This window comes from Macaca thibetana, chromosome 2 (assembly GCF_024542745.1).
Source record: "Macaca thibetana thibetana isolate TM-01 chromosome 2, ASM2454274v1, whole genome shotgun sequence".
Taxonomy (NCBI): Eukaryota; Metazoa; Chordata; class Mammalia; order Primates; family Cercopithecidae; genus Macaca; species Macaca thibetana.
The window spans coordinates 104,174,170-104,190,799 of record NC_065579.1 but is presented as its reverse complement, the minus strand read 5'-3'; the positions used below and the strand labels follow the sequence as shown (position 1 = coordinate 104,190,799).

The 16,630-nt window shown below is 49.6% G+C and overlaps 1 protein-coding gene across 2 annotated transcripts in view; it reads left to right on the top strand.

Moving 5' to 3' along the window:
• Positions 1-869: 869 nt before the first annotated feature.
• The window catches only part of TRAIP (TRAF interacting protein), a 40,043-nt gene continuing 24,282 nt past the window's right edge, over positions 870-16,630 (top strand). For both annotated transcript variants that reach the window (XM_050780885.1, XM_050780884.1), the window contains exons 1-9: positions 870-1,099; positions 7,781-7,838; positions 8,372-8,455; positions 11,299-11,338; positions 12,259-12,386; positions 13,627-13,721; positions 14,226-14,339; positions 15,697-15,784; positions 16,403-16,492. In XM_050780885.1, coding sequence (XP_050636842.1) covers positions 1,002-1,099; positions 7,781-7,838; positions 8,372-8,455; positions 11,299-11,338; positions 12,259-12,386; positions 13,627-13,721; positions 14,226-14,339; positions 15,697-15,784; positions 16,403-16,492 — 795 coding nt within the window. In that variant the 5' untranslated portion in view covers positions 870-1,001. The remainder of the gene's footprint in view (positions 1,100-7,780; positions 7,839-8,371; positions 8,456-11,298; positions 11,339-12,258; positions 12,387-13,626; positions 13,722-14,225; positions 14,340-15,696; positions 15,785-16,402; positions 16,493-16,630) is intronic.

The following is a 16,630-nucleotide window of genomic DNA, read 5'->3' as shown; positions in this document are numbered from 1 at the left end:
CTATTTCAGCTGGAGCAGATCAGCTTTATATTATGGGGCTATGCATAAGGTTTCTTCTGGGTAGAGGGAGTAACATTGCTACAGATACTAAACCTAAAAACCCAAAAGTTTACTTACTACACCCCACATGGGCCTGGGTGAACTTACCAGGGATGCTGCTCTCTGGGAGGACCTCAAAGATAACCTCCTCAAAGATAACTTCTCTGATGTGGGAATAATAAAAAGAATTTGTTAGTCTCTAGTCTTTGAAGCATCTGGGCCTCCAAAATTCCAACCCTACTACAGTCCCAAGCATAACCGATCCTCCTGAGAGTTAAGAGCTAAAGTCAGGGTACTGGCCCTAGTGTCTCCAAACTCAAGGATAGTCATGTCTTACTTGGATGAAGCCAAGGTTGGCCTGGGGTGACCTGAGGGACTGGGGCCTATGTGTCAATCTTTCCAGAATCGCCCGGAACTGATGACTGAGAGGGTAGAGTATTTTGGTCTATGGGAAATATAGACCACAGCGCATGGTCCAGCACTGTCCAGAGCCCAAGGGACCCATCCGGACCATTGTTCTATTCCCTTGCGGCTGCAGTTTTCTCTGCCTTGGCCCAGCCTGCCTCGCGCCAGCTCTGGCGTGGGACTACAATGCGCTGCCTTGCCCTGGAGAAGGGTCCAGCTGGCAGCCTCGCTGCTCCCCGCCTTGATATAACGCTGCGCTCTCAAGTGGCAGGTCGAGTCCTCCCAGAAGACGCCAGAGAGCGACCGCGTTCCGCCCAGGATTCTCTACGGCCTCGGGGCCACTAAGCCCCGCCCCTAGTTCCGCCCACCCGAGGATTTGTCCAATCCAGACGAAATATTTACGCTCCGCCCAAAGTTTTGTGTTGTCACTTCCGGCCTGCTCCAGGAAGTCGTGCTGCGGAGCCAAATTTGAAGGCAGTGGAGGCGCGGGGGCGCGTCTGCGAAGCCGGACCTGTAGCAGTTTCTTTGGCTGCCTGGGCCCCTTGAGTCCAGCCATCATGCCTATCCGTGCTCTGTGCACTATCTGCTCCGACTTCTTCGATCACTCCCGCGACGTGGCCGCCATCCACTGCGGCCACACCTTCCACTTGCAGTGGTGAGTGACTGCAGTGTTGGGGCCCGATGTTTGCCCGGGTACCGCTTCAGGGCCGCGAGGTGTCGGGCCTCCAGGCGGTCCTTCCCCGGAATCCAGACAAGTGATGAGAACCTTCCTCCTAAACGAGGCCCCACGGGAGCTTCCCAACTTGGGCAGAAGTGGGTCAGGACAGGCTTTCTGGCAGAGGTGATAGCTGAGCTAAGCCTGAGGGGGACTGAGATGGCTCAGTGAAGACAGATGCTTCCTTGATCACCTATACAAACAGATGTGATTTCACAACCGTTAGCCTGGGCAAGGGTGAGCTTTCACTACATCAACAAATCCTTTTATTTCTTCCAGATAGAAACCTGGTAGGTTTCTGGCAACCCAAGAGGGTAGGCTTACTTGATGGTTTGGAATTAGGACACCCCAGTGTATTCGCCATGTCAGCAAACCCGTTTAACATGGGGAAGGCAAGGAGATGCTCCCCCTATCCAGGGGTCCTGCTGACCGTGTAGAGCCATTCTGTTGAGTGTACAGCTAGTGGGGAAAGATTCCCCTAGCAGATGTGGACAGGCTGGTTTGGACCTCCTAGCAAAAGAGATAAGGCAGAGTTACCCCTGGGAATGGTGGGTGATAATAATCACAGGGGGCTTGTAGGGCTAAAGGCCCTAGGAAGCAGAGAGGCAGGCATGACCCTGATGGCTGCTGGCTTACTGGCAAAGCTTTGTTTAGACCTGTGTTGCTGACAGCCTGAGCCCCATGCTGAGGGAGCCACTGCTGTTTGGTTAGACTAGAAATTAAGCTCGCATCTAAGAGTACTGTACTTTATTTTCTATTTGCCTACTCTATTTTCTTCTATCCTTTTACTTTATTTGTTTATTTTTATTTATTTATTTATTTTTGAGATGGAGTCTCGCTCCTGTCACGCAGGCTGGAGTGCAGTGGTGCGATCTTGGTTCACTGCAACCGCCACCTCCTGGGTTCAAGTGATTCTCCTTCCTTAGCCTCCCGAGTAGCTGACATTACAGGCGTGCGCCACCACGCCCAACTAATTTTTGTATTTTTAGTAGAGACGGGGGTTTCTCCATGTTGGCCAGGCTGGTCTCAAACTCCTGACCTCAGGTGATCCACTCGCCTTGGCCTCCCAAAGTGCTAGGGCCTGTCCTTTTATTTTAAACTTTTCTGTGTACTTGTGTTTTACATGTATCCCTTGAAAACAGCATTTCTTTTTTTATATATTAAAAATTACTTTAGCTTACCCCAAAGATCTTTATTTTATTTTATTTTGAGACAGGGTCTCACTCCGTTACCCAGGCTGCAGTGCAATGGTGCCATCTCAGCTCACTGCAGCCTTGACCTCCTGGGCTAAGGTGATTCTCCCACCTTAGCCTCCCAAGTAGCTGGGACTACAGGTGCCTGCCAGCATGCTCGAATAATTTTTTTTTTTTTTTGTATTTTTAGTAGAGATGGGGTCTTGCTATGTTGCCCAGGCTGGTCCCGAACCCCTGGACTCAAGCAATCCACCCACCTTGGCCTCCCAAAGTGCTAGGATTACAGGCGTGAGCCACTGTGCCCAGCCTGGGAAAACAGCATTTAGTTGGACTTTTTTTTTTTTTTGAGAGGGAGTCTCGCTCTGTCTCCCAGGCTGGAGTGCAGTGGCGCAATCTCCACTCACTGCAAGCTTCGCCTCCCGGGTTCACGCCATTCTCCTGCCTCAGCCTCCTGTGTGGCTGGGACTACAGGCGCCCGCCACCGCGCCCGGCTAATTTTTGTATTTTTAGTAGAGATGGGGTTTCACCGTGTTAGTCAGGATGGTCTCGATCTCCTGACCTCGTGATCCGCCCATCTCGGCCTCCCAAAGTGCTGGGGTTACAGGCGTGAGCCACCGCGCCCGGCCTAGTTGGACTTTTAAAAGTCCAGTCTGATAATCTTTGTATTTAACTGAACCATTTAGTCTACTTAAAATTGTTGCAATTACTGATTAAATGAAGAGTAAATCTATTGTCTTTAGTCGATTCTGTTTTGTCTTGCCTATTATATCTTATTCTCTCCTTTCTTGCCTTGGTGGGAATTGGTTAAATATTCTGTATTTCTCCATTTTCCCTCAGTTAGTTTGGACGTTATGTACCCCATTTCCATTTATAAGTGGTTATCCTAGAAATTAAGGTATGTATCCTTAACTTACCAATTTCAAGGTTAATCAACACCTTTCTCATTTTCCCAGGCAACTCAAAGAGCTTAGAATAGTAACACTCTCTTCCCACTTCTACATTATTGTTGAATGTTTTAATTGGTGTATGTGTGGTATTTTTTTTGTTGGTGTTGTTTTTGAGACAGAGTCCTTCTGTCTTGCCCAAGCTGGTCTGCAGTGGTGCAATCTCTGCTCAGCCTCCTGGACTCAAGCGATCCTCCTGCCTCAGCCTCACAAATAGCTGGGATTACAGGTGCATGTCACCATGCCCAGCTAATTTTGTTTTTTAGAGACAGGATTTTGCCATGCTGCCCAGGCTGGTTTGAAACTCCTGTACTCAAGCGATCCACCCTCCTTGGCCTGCCAAAGTGCTTGGGTTTACAGGCATGAGCCAACACGACCGGCCAATTGTATGTTTTTAAATAAAGTTTTTGTTTGTAATAATTTTTTTTTTTTGAAACAGGATGCTGCTGTGTTGCCCAGGCTGGAGTTTATAATTGTTTTTTCTTGCAGGATTGAACTTTTTGTTAATGTTCTTCTTTGTCCTTCTTTGTCTCTTGTAACTTTAATTCAAAGTCTCTCTTTTTTTAAAAAAATGTTTCGTTCTGTGGCCCAGACCGGAGTGCAGTGGCGCAATCTCGCAATCTCGGCTCACTGCAACCTCCGCCTCCCGGGTTCACATGATTCTTCTGCCTCAGCCTCCTGAGTAGCTGGGATTACAGGCGCACACCGCCATGCCCGGCTAATTTTTTTTTGTATTTTTAGTAGAGATGGGGTTTCACTATGTTGGCCAGACTGGTCTCAAACTCCTGACCTCATGATCCGCCCACCTTGGCCTCCCAAAGTGCTGGGATTACAGGTGTGAGCCACTGCACCCGGCCTATCTTGTCTAATTTAAAGTCCATTTTATCTGCTATTGGTATAGCCACTTCAGCTCTCGTTTGGTGACTGCATGGTATATCTTTTTTCACCTGGTTTATTTTATTTTATTTTATTTTACTTTACTTTACTTTATTTTATTTTATTTATTTGTGAGACGGAGTCTTGCTCTGTCACCCAGGCTGGAGTGCAGTGGTGCCATCTTGGCTCACTGGAAGCTCCGCCTCCTGGGTTCATGCCATTCTCTTGCCTCAGCCTCCTGAGTAGCTGGGATTACAGGTGCCCACTACCATGCCCGGCTAATTTTTTGTATTTTTAGTAGAGATGGGGTTTCACTGTGGTAGTCAGGATGGTCTCTATCTCCTGACCTCGTGATCTGCCCGCCTCGGCCTCCCAAAGTGCTGGGATTACAGGCATGAGCCACCATGCCCGGCCGTGTGAAGCAATTTCTTTAATAGGTGCTGGAAAATTATGAGCCATTATCTCTTCATACATTGCCTCTATTCCATTAACTTTTGTATCCTGTATTATTATTTGTTTTTGAGGCAGAGTCTCACTCTGTCGCCCAGGCTGGAGTGCAATGGCTCGATCTTGGCTCATTGCAACCTCCACCTCCTGGGTTCAAGCAATTGAAAAAATTAGCCGGGCATAGTGGCATGTGCCTGTGGTCCCAGCTACCTGGGATGCTGAGATGATCATCACCTGAGCCTGGGAGGTAGAGGCTGCTGTGAGCTGTGATTGCTCCACTGCATTCCAGCGTGGGTGACAGAGTGAGACCCTGTCTGAAAAGACGCCTCCCTTGGGAAAAAAAAAAAAAAAAAAAGAAAACAGGAAAACGCAGGCTATTGGCTGGGAGTGGTGGCTCAAGCCTGTAATCCTAGCACTTTGGGAGGCCAAGAAAAAAAAAAAAAAAAGATAGCTACTGTCTTGACTTTGAGAGCATAGATGAATTTTGCCTACTTTTTTTTTTTTTTTTTTTTTTTGAGACCGGGTCTCACTCTGTCCCCCATGCTGGAGTGCAGTGGCGCGATCTTGACTCACTGCAACCTCCGCCTCCCAGGTTCAAGCAATTCTTCAGCCTCAGCCTCCCAAGTAGCTGGGATTACAGGCACGTGCTACCACACCCGGCTAATTTTTCTATTTTTAATAGAGATGGAGTTTCACCATATTGGTTAGGCTGGTCTCAAACTCCTGACCTCATGATCCACCTGCCTCGACCTCCCAAAGTTCTGGGATTACAGACGTGAGCCACTGGGCTTGGCCTGCCTACTTTTAAACTCTGTGTAAATAGAATCATACAGAATATAACTTTTTGTGTCTGGCTTCTCTTCCTGAGTTATGTTTTTGTGATTTATTCATAATATTGTTCTTAGTTGTAGACTCATTGATTGTTGCTGTGTAGTATCCCATTGTGCCTGGTTACCCTTGATTATACGTTGTACATGGTATTTGAAAACTTACAGGAATTTTAGCTGGGCGTGGTGGGTGCAAGCCTGTGGTCCCAGCTACTCGGGAGGCTGAGGTGGGAGGATCGCTTGAGCCTGGGAGGCGAAGGTTGCAGTAAGCCAAGATCACCCCGCTGTACTCCAGCCTGGGTGACATTGAGACCCCATCTGAAAAGAAAAGAAAAAAAAGAAAAGAAAAGAAAAGAAAAGAGAAGAGAAGAAAAGAGAAGAGAAAATGTATTTATAGGAATATTTGAGGCCAGGATGATGGTATCATTTTCCAGAGAGGACTTAGTTTCTCCCTGGTCCCTAGGAGTAGGGGAGTCTACTAGTAGAAGACTAATTAAAGTTTAAGGCTTGAGCTTTGCTAGACCACCTAGCTATGTTTTGCTTTTACCACTACTTACTTTTTTTTTTTTCTAGATGGAGTCTCGCTCTGTTGCCCAGGTTGAAGTGCAGTGGTACAATCTTGGCTTTGGCTCACTGCAAGCTCTGCCTCCCAGGTTCACACCGTTCTCCCGACTCAGCCTCCCGAGCAGCTGGGACTACAGGTGCCCGCCACCATACCCCTCTAATTTTTTGTATTTTTAGTAGAGACGGGGTTTCACCGTGTTAGTCGGGATGGTCTCGATCTCCCGACCTCGTGATCCACCTGCCTCGGACTCCCAAAGTGCTGGGATGCTGGGATTACAGGTGTGAGCCACCACGCCCCGCCCCTTTTTTTTTTTTTTTTTTTAATTGAAAAACTTTTTTTGACTGGGCACAGTGGCTCACGCCAGTAGTTCCAGCACTTTGGGAGGCTGAGGTGGGAGGAGCACTTAAGCTCAGAAGTTGAGACCAGCTTGGGCAGCATAGTGAAACCCTGTCTCTGTTCTATAAAAAACAAAAAAACAAACACAAATTTCAATTAAAAAAAATTTTATGGCTGGGTATGGTGGCTCATACCTGTAATCCAGCACTTTGGGAGGCTGAGGCAGGTGGATCAGTTGAGGTCAGGAGTTCAAGACCAGCCTGGCCAACATGGTGAAACCCCATCTCTACTAAAAACAAAAATTAGCTGGGCGTGGTGGCGCATGCCTGTAATCCCAGCTACTTGGGAGGCTGAGGTAGGAGAATTGCTTGAACCAAGGGGGTGGAGGTTGCAGTGAGCCAAGATGGCGCCACTGCACTCTAGCCTGGGTGACAGAGCAAGACTCCATCTCAAAAAAAAAAAAGTTATGAGTACGTAGTAGGTATACATATTTCTGGGATTTATGAGATTTTTTTTTTTTTTTTGAGACGGAGTCTCGCTCTGTCGCCCAGGCTGGAGTGCAGTGGCGCGACCTCTCGGCTCACTGCAAGCTCCGCCTCCCGGGTTCACGCCATTCTCCTGCCCCAGCCTCCCGAGTAGCTGGGACTACAGGCGCCCGCCACCTCGCCCGGCTAATTTTTTTTTTGTATTTTTTTTAGTAGAGACGGGGTTTCACCGTGTTAGCCAGGATGGTCTCGATCTCCTGACCTCGTGATCCACCCGTCTCGGCCTCCCAAAGTGCTGGGATTACAGGCTTGAGCCACCGCGCCAGGCCTTTATGAGATATTTTGATGCAAGGATACAGTGTGTAATAATCACTTCAGGGTAAATGGAGTAGCCATCACCTCAAGCATTTATCATTGTTTTATGTTACAAACATTCCTATTATATTCTTTTAGTTACTGTAAAATGTACAGTAGATTATTATTGACTGTAGTCACTCTGTTGTGCTATCAAATACTAGATTGTATTCATTATATCTAACTTTATTTTTGTACCCTTACTTACTTTTATTTCTGGTTGATCCTCACCTTGAAAGTGTAGTCTTTGGGATTCCAGCTTAAAATGGGAGTGTTATCAGAGTCCCCATCCCTGAGGGCCCCTGAGCTTTGACTATATCTCTCCCAACCCCAGTCAAAGCCCAGAAGGTTGCCTGAAGGACTGCTTTTGGCCAAGCCAAAAGGGCCAAAAAAAAAGGGCCAGCTGGCTGGAGTCGAGTACCCGTCAGGCCTTGAGGGAGGTTCTGTAACTGTCCGTGCTGCTGCCCTCTTATTTGGGCAGGCATTGGGTCAAGGAGGAGCAGAACAAACCCTTTCGTGGTGAGAATGTTTGCCTGGCTTATGTCCCCAGACAAACCAGGGCTCATCAATCTATTGTTCTGCTTTTCATTCCAGCCTAATTCAGTGGTTCGAGACAGCACCAAGTCGGACCTGCCCACAGTGCCGAATCCAGGTGAGAGTATTGGGGTGGGACCACATCAACTGAAGAGATCTCCTTAGCAGACAACAGGAATGTGAAAAGAGCTCTGAAACTGCAATATATCTGACCTTTTTGGACCCTTCTGGTTTAAGGCCAGTTGAGCCGCACTTGTGTCCTTGAGTTGGTTGGGGGGCCTGCTTACACCCACAGGTAGCTGGCAGATGGACTTGTTGCCTGGGCCAGTTTTCACTTGGATAGATTTGGCTGGCCTCCTTCACTGTCTTTTCCTCAATGACTCAGCACCTAAAGTTAGGTATCTTTTGAGCACTTAACCATGTAGGTCTGTAGTAATATGACTTCAGTGACCACCAAACCAGCAGCCCCAGCTTGGGGTACCTGCAGGGGTAAAGAGGTCTTTTGACTCTAAAGGATGTACTTTGAAAAGTTAGGTCTGAGAACAGGCCTGACATGCATGTCAGACAGGTAGTCAGACCCATGTACAACACTCTCTTCCTTGCGCATGACCCAGCTACACAATCATACTCTTATCTTGTTCTCCCATCCAGGTTGGCAAAAGAACCATTATCAATAAGCTCTTCTTTGATCTTGCCCAGGAGGAGGAGAATGTCTTGGATGCAGAATTCTTAAAGGTAGCTAGAATTTATCTGATTCTACTGAACTCTAAGCCCTCTGAGAGTTCACTTTCTTTCTTTTTTTATTTTCTAAGAGACAGAGTCTTACTCTGTTGTCCACACTAGAGTGCAGTGGTGCAATCATAGCTCACTATAACCTCAAACTCCTGAGTTCAAGGGATCTCCCCACCTCAGCCTGCCTAGTAGCTAGGACTATAGGGGTGCACCACCATGTTCGGTTAATTTTTTTATTTTATGTATTTATTTATTTTTGAGATGAAGTCTCACTCTGTCACCCAGGCTGGAGTGTGGTGGCGTGATCTTGGCTCACTGCAACCTTTGCCTCCTGGGTTAAAGCAATACTCCTGCTTCAGCCTCCTGAGTTGCTGGGACTACAGGCACGTGCCACCATACCCAGCTAGTTTTGTGTTTTTAGTATAGACGGGGTTTCACCTTGTTGACCAGGCTGGTCTCGAACTCCTGACCTCAAGTGATCCAGCCGCCTTGGCCTCCCAAAGTGCTGAGATTACAGGTGTGAGCCACTGTGTCCGGCCCTAATTTTTAAAAAAATTTTTTGTAGAGATAGAGCCTTGCTATGTTACCTAGGCTGGTCTTGAACTCTTGGGCTGGAGCAATCCTCCCACCTTGGCCTCCCAAAGTGCTGAGATTATAGGCATAAGCTACTGTGCCTGGCCTGAGAGTTCACTTTCTATTTCCACATAAGTGGAGGGTTCCTGGAGCATGGAGATGAAGTTATAGAGGTGAGACTTGGTACAGTTTTCAAGGTGGGGACACAAAAAGCAGTGGACAAGTGATGAGACACAGTCATCAGAGAAATACACTGTGAGGGAAGAGGGGAGCTGCTTGACTGTAAACCCTCCCCTTGTGATTTCAGGTCAATTCCAACCTTAATTCTCTCCTGCGGTCTTGTTTCCTCATCTTTTAAAGAACCTACAGCCATCCTGTATAGCCCACTTTGCTGGTTGGATAGTTAGTGACAGATTAGAAAACTCTTCTACTCCCCAGTCACAGAAGATTTTTGGACTCAGTGTTCCCTAGCCTGCCTGTGCCTCAAAAGTGCCTGGGGAGGCTGGGCGTGATGGCTCATGCCTGTAATCCCAACACTTTGGGAGGCCAAAGTGGGCAGATCACTTGAGCCCAGGAGTTCAAGACCAGTCTGGGCAACATGGGACCCCATCTCTATTAAATAAAAAAAGTTAAAAGAAAAAAAATTACCTAGGGAGCTTGGTGTAAAGTCGGATGCCTGGGCCTTCCCCAGACCAGAGATCTTGGAATCAAGATTTGCAGCTCAGGTGGGAATGGAGGCAAAAGTGGGTAGTTTCCCTCCTGTAAATCTACTGCTTCTCCTCCTAACCTAAAATTTAGCTTTTTTTGTGTGCAAGCAGGCTGCATTGGCAGAGAACTCTTGAGGAAGTTGGATTGGGATTCACAAATGATCCCTGGACTCTGAGGGTTAATTTACTGGGTATCTGTCAGATCAGAGTTCATTTGGCTCTGGCCCCAGGATGTCATGATGTCCTTGGAACCTCACTGCTTCAGGAACATGGAGCTTTTGTGCTTAGAGCAAGCATGTTCATCGTCATGGTAACTGCTCCCAGTTTTAAGTAGTGTCTTCCCTGTGATGAAAGCAACAAAGGCAGTTTCATTTATTTCCAGCTTTCAAAGCCAGGTTTGTGAGACAGGTAGCACCATCTTGGGTAGTTTGGAGCAAGGGCTTGGAAGCCCCTGCTGGAGTGTGGAAGAAGCCAGAGGACTATGGGTAGTGGTGCAGCAGCCATGGCCTAGTATCTGTTCTCAGGCAGCCCCTGCGTGCTCTTCCTTACCCACCACTTCCACTCCCAGCTGTTCAGCCTATACTAACCAGCCCAGCCACCAGAAGCTCCTGCCCCCAGAGTCCTCGGTGGAGAGTTTGACAGCAGGGTCTTGTTTACCCACTGGGCCTGGGCCATACTGTTGGTCACATGTGAAATTCTGAGTCTTCTGTTGACCTTAGATGAGTGATCTAGAGTAAGATTTGCCTAGATTCCATCTAGCTACCACCATGGACCCTTGGTCAAGCATTTCAGTTTTGTAAAAGTCCTTGGCTTTCTTTGTTATGGAGCAGGCATCTCTCTTGCTCATGGGGATGTTGAGTTCTCTGGCATCCTGAATAGGAACTGGGTTCAATTCTGCCACAGCTTCTCAGTGATTCTGTGGCATGGCTGTGGAACATTTGCAAGGGCTTTGAGAGGCTCACTTGATCCTCACAACAGTCTAGTTAGAGACTAGACACATGGGAGGTTTCATCCAGGAGTACAAAGCTATTCTGGCATACCTACCTCCATTTGATCCTAGGTCTGGAAGGACTGTGGTACACAGAGCCAGTTCAGAGCTTGGAGGAAAGTAGACTATGAATCAGGAAGACCCAGGGTGGGAGAGGAGGAGTAATGGCCCAGGGTCCTTGGCCATTCCTATTGTGTGTCCCTGGTGAGGCAGCTGATACCCAGAGGGAATGAGACCAACAGAGCAATGAGGCCAAGGAAGCGATAGAAGCTTCTGCTATGGAGACTGATCACAGGGGCCCAACTTTACTTCCCTTCCACTATTCTACCTCTTTACCTGTCCTGGGGCCTTGTCCCTGAGATTATGCCTCCATTTTACCTACTTTTCAAAAGGGCACATAGAGCTAAAGCAGTGCTTATCTTTTCATTGTTAGCTTAGCTTGGCCTTGAGGCACTGCAGGATTCATGCCCTAGAAGGCCTCATTGTTCAATCCTGGGGCTCCCCACAACCTTATGGGAGACAACGTGGAGGTCGGCTATGATGCTTTCCTGCTGCTTATTGTGGGTATTGCCTTTCAGAATGAACTGGACAATATCAGAGCCCAACTTTCCCAGAAAGGTGAGTTAGCAAGAGACAGGGGGTACTGGGAAGCCCCTGACTTGGATGCTGCAGGAAGGGGGCCCTAGGAGGAATGTTTCAAACTGTTTGGGAGAGCCAGGGCCTTTCCCTGCTTTGTATGTCCAAGAGTCCTGCTAGCTCTTGTGGCTGGCAGAAAAAGAGAGGGAAGGGAGGTGACTGAAGCTGTTCACCTAGACCAGGTGAGCCTCTTGTCTCTGAGTGCAGCTTCTTGCCCAGGAACCAAGATGGGAGGGGGCTACCTGATGGGACAGAATATCTTTGGGAGAGGACTCAGCAGCTGAGTTTGACTGGAACCTGCTTGAGTCCTGGGATGATGAACTAACTGGACCCATGAGGGGTGGGGAGTGGGCAGTAAAATATTTTCCTGGCCGGGCGCGGTGGCTCACGCCTGTAATCCCAGCACTTTGGGAGGCCGAGGCGGGCGGATCACGAGGTCAGGAGATCGAGACCATCCTGGCTAACACAGTGAAACCCCGTCTCTACTAAAAAATACAAAAAAAAAACTAGCCGGGTGAGGTGGCGGGCGCCTGTAGTCCCAGCTACTCGGGAGGCTGAGGCAGGAGAATGGCGTGAACCTGGGAGGCGGAGCTTGCAGTGAGCCGAGATCGCGCCACTGCACTCCAGCCTGGGCCACAGAGCGAGACTCCGTCTCAGAAAAAAAAAAAAAATTTCCTAAGTAGTTCAAGCAGCAGAAAGTGGGCTTTTACTTGAATGAAGGCTCTGGCTCAGCTTCTGTGGTTTGGCACATCCCAGAGAAGGAAGCGGGCCACCCAGCTTTCAGCTCTGAGTCTTGTTTCTCACCTGCCTAAGGGATCAGGCACTGAAGCCAAGGGCCCAAGTTCTTATGCTGATGGATGGACAGGCCTTTCCCTTTCCCCCACCCACTATCCCTGCTCCAGAGAAGGAGAAACGAGACAGCCAGGTCATCATCGACAATCTGCGGGACACGCTGGAAGAACGCAATGCTACTGTGGTATCTCTGCAGCAGGCCTTGGGCAAGGCCGAGATGCTGTGCTCTACACTGAAAGTAGGTCCTCAGGTTTTATGGGTACAGAATTAGTGGGGAGGTATTGCCCCAGAACTGGACTCCCCATTCTGGGCTTATCTTCTGGTTCTGCTTCAGTCAATACCTTGGTTTGGGGAGTTGTAAAATAGAGGCAAATCACTTCTTCCCCTTGCCCTCCCATACTGTACCCATCCATCCCATTAGAAAAGGACCATGTTGGCTATACTTGGGGTTTTGTGCTAGGTAATTTGAAGAGGCAAGGCCTTCCCAGTACCTCACAGAAGGGATGCTCAACTAAGAGCTCATGGGCCATGTTTCCAAAAGTGGTTCATACTCTACTGATGAGGCCAGCCTGAAGAACCTTCCATTAGCACTCCAGTCCTTGGCTGGGCTGCTCTCCTGAGCCAGATCAAACAGCACCCTAGGGAGGAGCAAGGGCCTTTGAAGTCAGCTGTGCTGAGCTGACCAGCCAGATCAAAGTCTGCAGAGTGAACAGTCTTAGACCTAGATGAATTTTGCATCAGCCTGGGTTGGTGAGCCTCTTGCTCTCCAAGGGGCATGAGAGGTGATTGATCTGAACCCATGATTGATATTCTGGCCTTGTAGGCAGGAGCAGTCCTTGCTGGATGCCATTTGAAAGGGAAAGGGAGCCATCCTTGTGAACAGACAAGGCCCCAGGATATTCATTGTCTCTGTTCCTGCTTGGGGGCTGGGTTGGATCACATGGTCTGGCTGGTGGGAGGGAGCAAACTGGCACCTGGCTACAGAGCAGGAGTCTCTAATGGTATTCTCAGGTCAGAGACAAGTGGTCTTAGGCTGAAGGTAGGCTGGCCAGCTTCCCCTGGCTCAATTCTTCATTCTTGGCAACTGTCCATGGGTCTGGGTGGTGAATGGTGAGGCCTGGGTTTGTGCTCTGGACTTCTTCAGCCACCTGCACAACATGTACCATGAGGCCCAGACCACTGGACCTTGGCAGCCCACAGTGGGCCTGTAAATGCTGGCAGTGGGCTGTGCCTACTGTAAGAAACCTTTCAGGAGGAAGCAGGCAGGGAGGTGAAGAAGCAGCTGGCTTAGAGCCTTTTAGCAGAAGCACAAGTGAGAGTGGGACCCAGGAGCTTTACCTCCTGGGGTTTGGGAGTACATGGTTATCAGCATTTTCAAAACATAAGCTGCAGAGAGTTCTGGAGCAGTTTTCCTAGTGACTTTAGCAATGGCTCCTGAGGGCCTCCAAGCATCAGATATGGGTGTATTTGCTTTTCAGAAGCAGATGAAGTACTTGGAGCAGCAGCAGGATGAGACCAAACAAGCGCAAGAGGAGGCCCGCCGACTCAGGAGCAAGATGAAGACCATGGAGCAGTGAGTTTGGAGCTGGGTCCTGCACTGTGCCTTTGCCCCCAGGGCCTGCAAGTTCTTATGACTGCAACAGGGAGTGGGATTGGGTCATGTCCGAGGCTCGAATCTCCATAGGCCATGGAGGGCTGAGGTCAGCTGGGTGTGGGCACAGATCTTAGCCTCTATGAACTCTTCCACCATTCCAAGGAATGGGAGCCCTTGCCACATTCCTCCCTGTCTCTGTTGCCTGTGGCCAGATGACCTGGTGGGTTTTTCCCTCCAGGAACCTCTCTCCAGGAAATCCCTCACCTTGAGACCCTCTTTCAGCACCTCTTCTTTCTCAGCAGCATCCTTGGAGCTATGCTCATCTCTGCTGTGGGGCCTTTCCTTGGGCACACCCACCTGCTAAACATCCTAGCAGCCTAGCCTGTTACCTTAGCAACGGCAGCAAAGGAAGGCAGAGCTGCATTGGGTACCTACCCATCAGCCTCCAGATTGCAAATGCCGTGGGCTGGGTGTGTTTTTCAGGATTGAGCTTCTACTCCAGAGCCAGCGCCCAGAGGTGGAGGAGATGATCCGAGACATGGGTGTGGGACAGTCAGCGGTGGAACAGCTGGCTGTGTACTGTGTGTCTCTCAAGAAGTGCGTACTGTGGCCCCTCTCAGCAAACACAGGAGATAGGCCATGGGGCTCCCGCCATGTCATTGCTTCCCATCTCTTGTAAAGCAGATAGAGCTAAGGGGCAAACTCTGGAGCCATGCTGCCTTTGAACCCTGATTCCACCTCTCAGCAGCTATGTGGCCTGGTGCCAGTTTCTTGGCTTCTTTGACCTTCAGCTTCCTGAATGGAGATAGTAGTAGACCTGCCTCATAGGATTGTTGAGAGGATTGAGTGTGAATCTTTTTTTTTTTTTTTGAGATGGAGTCTCGCTCTGTCGCCCAGGCTGGAGTGCAGTGGCGGGATCTCGGCTCACTGCAAGCTCCCCCTCCCGGGTTCACGCCATTCTCCTGCCTCAGCCTCCTGAGTAGCTGGGACTACAGGCACCCACCACTGCGCCCGGATAATTTTTTTATTTTTAGTAGAGACGGGGTTTCACCACGGTCTCAATCTCCTGACCTCGTGATCCGCCCGCCTCGGCCTCCCAAAGTGCTGGGATTACAGGCATGAGCCACCGCGCCCGGCCTGAGTGTGAATCTTAAGTGCTGTTTCTAAGGGAGTTGACCTAGCTCTCTGAGCTATAAGCCCCATTGTGATTGATATCTAGAGCCTGTTCCCCTTTAGCACTATGATCCTGCCTGGCTTGGATCAAACTCGTATTCTTACTCTGGTGGGTGTAAGGTTGGCAGGAAGGGTGGAGGGTCACTTAGCTGAGAGGCATAGAGGGTCCAAGATGCTTCCTTTAAGACCAGGTGGTAGGCCGGGCGCGGTGGCTCAAGCCTGTAATCCCAGCACTTTGGGAGGCCGAGATGGGCAGATCACGAGGTCAGGAGATCGAGACCATCCTGGCTAACACGATGAAACCCTGTCTCTACTAAAAAATACAAAAAACTAGCTGGGAGAGGTGGTGGGCGCCTGTAGTCCCAGCTACACGGGAGGCTGAGGCAGGAGAATGGCGTAAACCTGGGAGGCGGAGCTTGCAGTGAGCTGAGATCCGGCCACTGCACTCCAGCCCGGGCGATAGAGCGATACTCCCTCTCAAAAAAAAAAAAAAAAAAAAAAAAAGACCAGGTGGTTTAGGGGGCCCCCTAGTGAGACTGGGGCTTTCTGCATGCCCTCTCAAGTCACCAGTGCCTGCAGGACAGGCAGGAGGAAAGAGTCACTTCCTTGCGTTCTCTGCAGGACCCTCCACAGTGCCACCTGGTACTTACTGGGCTCAGGTGTCAAAGTAGGAATGAGAATGAGTTGAGGGGTTGGGCAGTGCTTTGTGTTAGATTAGTGCTGTGGCTGTCTGACCTGCAGGTGTTCTTTTCTGGCATCTCTTTCCATGGCCACATTGCAGAGAGTACGAGAATCTAAAAGAGGCACGGAAGGCCTCAGGGGAGCTGGCTGAGAAGCTGAGGAAGGATTTGTTTTCCTCTAGAAGCAAGGTAACTTAGCAGTGAACACGGGTTGAAGGAGAGGCGGCTCTCCTTTTGTCATGCTCACTCTGGTCTCCTGAGCAAGGCCATGGGACCTGATGGCACAGCTGACTCCCTGGGGCAGCTGGATGACTTATAGAGATTTGTTACCAGTCCTTACTGGGCATTGGTCTGAATATGTGACTTGTCCATTAGGGATAGACAGATCACAGAGGTGTCTGCCAACATGTGGACACTCATGCTCCCCTCTGCTCTTCCCAGCTCCTGGGTACCTCTCAGCTGGCTGGAGAGCACAGGCCCCAAATGTGACAGCGTCAGGGGCCTATTTTTGCACCATGTCTGGAGTAGGAGGGCTCCTGGAACCTGATTCGGTCAGCATAGCTGCTTTTACTTCTGGCATGGTGCAGCCACAGGCTGCAGGATATAGGAAGCAGCCTTTGCTTCTGGGCAGCTCCGGATGTGCATTGCCAGACTGAGGCCTAGCCTCAGAGAGCTGGGATCTCTTCCCATACCCCTAGTCTCTTCTAGACTCTAGGCTACCTTGATCACTCACTGGGGAGCAGCAGGAGGGGGCAGGGAACAAGGCTAACACTTGGCTTGTCCTTCACTCCCTACATTTTCTTATAGTTGCAGACAGTCTACTCTGAATTGGATCAGGCCAAGTTAGAACTGAAGTCAGCCCAGAAGGACTTACAGAGTGCTGACAAGGAAATCATGGTGAGGAACATCCCTGGCTTGACAGGAATGAGGGGTGGTTTGTGTGCCCTCCCAAAGCAGGGCTGGGCTATCTCTGCCCAGGACCCTTGCACCAGTCAGTGGTGGTTCTGGGCCCCTGCATCTTCCTGGGTGAGGGTG